The 6,533-nt window shown below is 56.8% G+C and overlaps 2 protein-coding genes across 3 annotated transcripts in view; one reads left to right on the forward strand and one right to left on the reverse strand.

Annotated features, from left to right (window-relative positions):
- AAMP (angio associated migratory cell protein) overlaps nucleotides 1–4,068 on the reverse strand; it is a 4,958-nt gene extending 890 nt beyond the window's left edge. The window contains exons 1-10 of the mRNA XM_006763329.2: nucleotides 3,863–4,068; nucleotides 3,278–3,433; nucleotides 2,497–2,616; nucleotides 1,874–2,013; nucleotides 1,480–1,624; nucleotides 1,120–1,203; nucleotides 883–998; nucleotides 627–730; nucleotides 385–475; nucleotides 71–225 (exon numbers count right to left, since the gene is read on the reverse strand). Of these exons, the coding sequence (XP_006763392.1) occupies nucleotides 71–225; nucleotides 385–475; nucleotides 627–730; nucleotides 883–998; nucleotides 1,120–1,203; nucleotides 1,480–1,624; nucleotides 1,874–2,013; nucleotides 2,497–2,616; nucleotides 3,278–3,433; nucleotides 3,863–3,983 (1,232 nt within the window). The 5' untranslated portion in view covers nucleotides 3,984–4,068. The remainder of the gene's footprint in view (nucleotides 1–70; nucleotides 226–384; nucleotides 476–626; nucleotides 731–882; nucleotides 999–1,119; nucleotides 1,204–1,479; nucleotides 1,625–1,873; nucleotides 2,014–2,496; nucleotides 2,617–3,277; nucleotides 3,434–3,862) is intronic.
- Nucleotides 4,069–4,372: 304 nt separating this feature from the next.
- The window catches only part of PNKD (paroxysmal nonkinesigenic dyskinesia), a 67,106-nt gene continuing 64,945 nt past the window's right edge, over nucleotides 4,373–6,533 (forward strand). Inside the window, exons 1-2 of one of the 2 annotated variants that reach the window (XM_006763326.2) lie at nucleotides 4,373–4,495; nucleotides 5,245–5,413. In XM_006763326.2, the coding sequence (XP_006763389.1) occupies nucleotides 4,429–4,495; nucleotides 5,245–5,413 (236 nt within the window). In that variant the 5' untranslated portion in view covers nucleotides 4,373–4,428. The remainder of the gene's footprint in view (nucleotides 4,496–5,244; nucleotides 5,414–6,533) is intronic. The other variant, XM_006763327.2, reaches the window with a different exon arrangement.

Genomic DNA, 6,533 nt, shown 5'->3' on the forward strand with positions numbered 1-6,533 from the left:
CCCTGTGGCCTCCACATGCTACCCCCGCCTTCCAAATACAGAGACTCCAGCCCTTTCCCATTTCACTTACTTGCTGAGGGCAAAGTCCAGGATCTCAGCTGTGTGGCCACGGTAGTCAGTCAGCAGGCGGCCAGTCCGAGCATCCCAGAGGCGCACGATGCCATCCAGGCTACAAGTGTAAACCACGGCGGTGCCCGCCTCCCACAGCAGCTGCACGATGCCCGACTGCACGGGGACAAGAGGCAAGGTGGAGGTGAGAGGAGGAGAGCTAGGAGGCACCTCAGGGAGGGAAGGTGGGAACATGGACCATAGACAGGACCAAGCAGGAGCCAGGTCTGGGGTGGATGCTGACAGAGGCCTGGGCCTCCCCACAGGTGCCTGTACCTGGTGCTGACATTGGTGCCTGAGGGTCTGCGTAGACAGGTCATAGATGGCCAAGGTCCCATCCAGGTAGCCAACAGCTGCCAGAGGCATCCTGGGTAGAGGGGAGCACCAAAAAGCTCACAGAGGGACCTGGGCCCACATGCCCTTCGTCCCTTCTTGGTCTCCCCGCCCAGGCCCCTCCCCAAGCGCAGTCCCTCTCATCTCCAGGCAGCCTCCAGGCCTAAGCCTTAGCTCACACTCACACACTGCAGAAGCCCAAGGATTCCACTGAGTTGGACTCGCTCTCCTCCCCTTCTCCCAGGTTGGGCTGGGAGGCCACAGACTCAGGCCTGAAAACACCCACCACCTATGAGCCAGAGGAAAGCATCAGAGAAGGACCTAGAAACATGGTCCTCTAATAGAGTAGGAAGGTGGAGAGACAGGGAGGTTGAGTGAAGGGTAAGAAAGGGAGGGGAGAAGAGCGGAAGGCTCCACAGCAAGGCTTCAGGTCCCACTCACCTTGCCGGTGGTGGCACTGACCAACTTGGCCTGGCAATCCACAGAGCCAGTTAGGATCAGGCTGCCATCCTGGTTGGTGGCAACACAGGTCAGAGGGCCCTGGTGACCCTCAGTCCCTAGGATGGAGCAAAGGGATAAGTTAGACTTCACCCTGTCCCCTGAGTCCTGTCCCAGGTCTTAACCACCACCACCCCCCCCCCCAAAGGCCAAGGGTAACACTTCCCCCAACTCTGATACCTTTTAGTACATGGATAGGGTTTCCCTGCTTCAGGTCCCAAATCCTGATGGTGCCATCTTCATAGCCGACCACAGCTCTCTTCCCTAAAGGGCCAAAAGTACAGATGAAGAGAGGAGGACAGACCACACACTCAGACATACCCAACAAGGGAATTGGGGGTATGGGTGGGAGCCAAGAGAGGGAGACAAAGTGAGGGGACAAACACACCCAGGACCCAGCAGAGGAGACTCAGTTCAGGATGGTAAAGAGGGAGCTGACTGCTCTGGGCCTATGAGTTCAGTGCTGCTGAGCCCGCACTCTGAGCCTTGCGCTCAACCTCTCTGCACTCAAGAAAGGACACTCAGGGGAGCTTATCTCACCATCAGGGAGGACTCGGCCACAGGTGGCTGGGCAGTTGGGACCCTGGAAGGTCTTGCAGTCACCACTGGGGACCTTCCACATCCAGGTGTTGCCATCAGCAGTGCCCGCCAGTAGGATAGGTGCCCGAGGGTGCCACTCCATCCACTGGACAGGGAGGAAGAGTCAGCAGGGAGGCCCATCACCCCATCCCACCTAGGAACCTGTCTTCTGAGCCCCACCAAGCTGCTCCTGCTTGAGTCAGGGGGGACAGTCCAGGTAACAGGCACAGATATTCTCGCTGTACCTTGAGAGTGCACTGGCTTAGGGATGGCTTGGTCTAGTGAAGGTGGAGGCGAAGCTCCAAGCTCTCACCCACTACCAGCCAAGGCCCTGAGTGGAATCCACCCTAATCACCTCCAGGTCTCCTGCTTCAAAGGACCAGACCTCCTCCTTGGTGTCCACCTGCCACACTTTCAAGAGGCCACTCATGTCCCCTGTGGCCACTAGGGTGGAGTCATGGCTGAAACCAGCACAAGTCACAGAGTCCTTATGGCCTTCAAAAAAAAAACAGAAAGAGAACATCAGGGCACCTAGTGCCGGGGGCACATGACCCAGGTATCTGGCCTCTGAAAGGACCAGCTGAGAGAAAACAACAGTGGATCCCAGCAGAATAGGTGACCAAATTCATTGTAGTTGCAGGAATCAACACACCCAGGTCTCCCCACAGAAGACAATGCTGGCCCTCCATTCAACCACAGGTAGCCTAGGCCTAGGTCTTACCCTTTTGTCCATTCTGACCTCTGCTTAGAATACCCACATCCTTCCCTCTTCCCAAATACCCCGACATCAGCCTGTGTCTCTCCTCTCAAGCCTTTCCCAGACTCCCTTGCCCAATTAGTGCCTCCTCCCTCCCCTATATCCACAGCAGACTATGCTATTCCTCTTCAGAGTCAATAAATGGCTGTGAGATGCACAACTGCTGCAGGCTAGCCCCAGAGGACTTCCAAAGGGACACGACCTCAGCGGGGCCCCCTCACCTGCACACTCAAAGAGCAGCTCCCCATCGCTGAGCCTCCACACGAAGGCTTTGTCATCTTCACCCCCCGTCACCGCCAATGCGTTGGTCTTGGGGTCCAGGCTCACACAAAACACAGATGCTGTTCCAAGAGATATTTCACAAGTAAGGGGAGGGGGCTCCCACCTAGGGTTCTGTCCTTCGGGACCGGCAGGAAGCCCACCCCCTTCCACCCAAAGAAGCACGTCTTTCCTCCTGGAAAAGAAGGATGCATCCAAGTTCCTTCTAAGTTTCAAGCATCAGATGGTTGGAGAAACCCCTCCCCGAGCTCGCCACGCTCCAAATCCTTCTCCAGGGCAGATGCCCCCTTAGGATGCTGCACCCTTCACCACCCGACATGGATGCCATGGACAACAGGAAAGTGTACGTGCAGGGCTTACAGCTCTCCGCATGGGATGCCACCAGGCTGGGTACAGAGGGAGGAGAACATCATGCTACTGGCTCATTAAGAGCTCACATTGGAGGATTACATAAAATATGCTCAGTGTAACTTACACCAAAGTAATGTTTTAAAAGAAAACTAAGAGCCAGGGAGCTTAATACAGATGGTAAATTGGTAAGGAGCCAAGGTAAGATTTGAACACAGGTTTCTCGGCTGACTCCAGGGGCCAGGCTCCCCGCCATGCCACCACACTGCCCCCTGCCCGCGAGTTCCTCCAGACCGGGGCCAGCGGTTCCCTCAGGATGCGATGCTCAGATGCCCGCCCGGCCTGAGTGTAGGACGGATCTCCGCAGAGACCTACCTGAGTGCAGTGCAAAGGTGACCTCGCTGTCGTCTGGGCCCTCCATGCTGCCCACCACCCCTTCCTGGGGTTCCAGAACCCAGCCCTCCTCGTTGCCCTCTTCCTCTTCCTCCTCTTCCTCAAAGTCCACATCTTCCATCTCCTGGGCTAGATCATCTGCATTGGTCAGAGGGTCAAAAAATGGGGCTCAGCAGGCGGGAAGAGGGATGGAGGCAAGTGTGGGGAGGGCTGGGGTGCATCATGTGGCAAGAGAGTGAGGGCAAACGAATGGGATGAAGCGAGGGCGAGAAGGTGTGTGGGACGGGGACAGGAGCCGGCTGCGTACCTGGCGTTGGCCAAGGACTGGAGAGGAGGACGGAGGGGATGACGGGAAGGGGGTGTGCGAGGGGAAGGGCCGGAGGAGGCGTCAGGGGAACCCCCACCCGGCCAGGCCCGAGCACTAAGGGTGGGGGTGGGAGGAGGGGGAAGGGCGCAGAAAGTCGGTAGGAATGACCGGTAGGGTGTGGAGGGGAGGGGGGGAAGCTAGGGTCATAGGCCAGGGGTGAGCGCCTCCTACCCCCCGGCCGGAGGACCGGCCATTCTCACCCGGGTCCGGCGGACCGGGATCCAGTTCTACCACCTCGATAATCTCTTCATCACCATGGAAGCTTAGGGTCTCCAGTGGGGGGGTGTCAGCGGCAGCCCCGCTTTCCGATTCGGATTCCATGCGGCGAAAGCAGCCGATCCACTTCTCTGGGCCCAAACGCCTCCCAGAGTCAGCGCTGCGCGACGACGCGGAACTCGGGCCCCTCCTCCCCGGGAGGAAATAGGCGTAAGCAACTCTCCGGAAAGGGAGAGCGACAGCCGTTTGGCCAATCAGAAAAAGGGCTGATAGCCTAACCACCAATCATAGAGCAGGGTTGGGAAAGGGACGGGGCGTGGCAGAGGGAACCCAAACTCCGCCCGACCTGACTCCGCCCCTGGCAGAAGGGAAACAAGCGAGCGTGCGCGCCTCCAGGTCTCCTGGGAGGAGTAGTTCGGCCGGTCCGCTCCGAGGGCTTTGGGGAGATGTAGTTTCTGGTCTGTAGGCGGGACGGAAGGAGCGGGGGAGGCCCCTTACGCAAACTACAATTCCCGGCGGGGACCGCGGTGTAGGGGGGTGGGATCTGAACATGGCGGCGGTGGTGGCTGCTACGGCGCTGAAGGGCCGGGGGGCGAGGAATGCCCGCGTCCTCCGGGGTAAGGAGAGGGACCCTGGGGAGGGCAGGGTTGCAGGGGATCCCCCTCCCTTTTTTTCCTTTTACATCCAGCCCGGCTATAGCAGGAGGTCAGGGCTGTCGATTCCTGCTCGCACCCCTCTGCGGGGTGAAAGAGTTGAGGGGCTATAAGGTGGTCTCTCGAGGTCACCCAGTCCGCCCCTCTGCCGTCGGCTTACACACGCCCCCGTGTCCTCGCTGCGAGAGGGCGTTCCAAGGAAGCCTTCTAGGCTCCCGCGCTCCAGGTGTTGGACACTCACCGCAGTGCAGAGGCGAGTCCAGAGCTGCTGGAGGCTCGGGTTCTAGCCCCGGATAATTAGCCGTATGACCTTGGGCGAAGTCGTCCATCTCTCTTTGGGCTTCCGTTTCCTCTTCTATGAAACCGGGGGGACGGAGTAGACCACCTCTAAGCTCCCTTTCCGTGCTACCGTTTCTGCGGTTTGAAAACATTCCCGCGGAGTTCCTCCCTACGTCTCCTGTGAGTCCCACTGCGGTCCTTCCCGCCCCGTCTCCCGAGGAGCTCGCTCTCCCGGCACCAGGACGATGCGCCCAGTGACGTGGAGGTGGCTTCCCAAAGGTGTCCCCTCCGTGGCGATGTTCCCATTTCCCGTCGGATTCTCCCTGGCACTTGTGACACCACACTGCAGTCACTTCTCTTCCTCAGATCGCAACCTCTCCTTCCCAGGCGTCCACCTGCTCCTCCTCCTGACCTTCACATTCTCTGCCCAACAGGGATTCTCTCAGGAGCCGCGGCTAACAAAGCTGCCCAGAGCAGGACCCGGGCGCTGCAGAGCCACAGTTCCCCGGAGTGCAAGGAAGAGCCCGAGCCCCTCCCTCCCGAGCTGGAATACATTCCCAGAAAGAAGGCCAAGAACCCCATGAAAGCTGTGGGAGTAGCCTGGTGAGTTTTAACTAACCCTTTGCCCACCCATAGCGAGTGGCACCGGGGGAGGGCGGAACCCAGAAACTTCTCCACATTTCAGGTGGTAAGCTGAATCCGGGGCTGTGGGGGCAGAGTTGCTGGCTGCGAGGACTGGAATCTCAGAGGAATGGGGCAAGGGAGTGGGGGGAAAGCATGTGAAATGGGAGAGAGAGTGGGTTTTCTGTGGAGAACGCTGAGCTAATCTGATATGAATTTGGTTCCCTGGCCTCATCTGTTTTGGGGAACTTGGGGTGAGACCTAGTTGGGGTTTTTAGCTCGAAGGTGTTCAACACATCGTTATTCAGATTTAACTCTGACCTAAATAACTATCATTGATCAATATTAAAGGAAAAGGAGGAGTAAATTACCAATTTTTTCCAAGGGATCTGATCTTAGCAGAATTTTTTTTAAAAAATTTAAGATTTTTTCAGCCCTAGCTGGTTTGGCTCCATGCATAGAGTGTCGACCCCCGGACTGAAGGGTCCCCGGTTCAGTTCTGGTCAAGGGCACATACCTCGGTTGCAGGGCACATACCTCGGTTGCAGACTCGTGCTTCTGTCTGTCTCCCCCAGTGTGGGAGGCAACCAATTGATACATCTCTCTCACATCAATGCTTCTGTCTGTCTCTCCCCCTCCCTTCCACTCTCCCTAAAATTCAATGGAAAAATATCCTTGGGTGAGGGTTAACCAAAAAAATAAGTTAAAGTCAATAAATGTAAGGCCCCCAAAAAGGATTGTTTTGAGGGAGAGAGAAATATCAATGTGTGGGGAATTGAACCAGCAACCTTTCGGTGCATGGGATGACACCCAACAAACTGAGCCACACCCATCAGGGTGGGAAATTACTTTTTTTTTTCCCATCGCCTTGGGTGTTCCAGGACTTTACAGTATAAGGTTTTAGTTTTTGATAAATATTACATCCCCGTTTCACAGATGAGAGAACTGAGGCTCAGAGCTGAGATTCTTACCAGGTCTTTTGACTCCATGCCCTTTCTCCCCACACCAAGTAGCAATTACTCAGATTAAGAAGGGTACTCTGGGAGAGGATGTTGGGCAGTTCAGGCAGAGAGAAACTTTGCCAAGAATTGAAAAGGGAAAG

This window comes from Myotis davidii, unplaced genomic scaffold (genome assembly GCF_000327345.1).
Source record: "Myotis davidii unplaced genomic scaffold, ASM32734v1 scaffold575, whole genome shotgun sequence".
Taxonomy (NCBI): Eukaryota; Metazoa; Chordata; class Mammalia; order Chiroptera; family Vespertilionidae; genus Myotis; species Myotis davidii.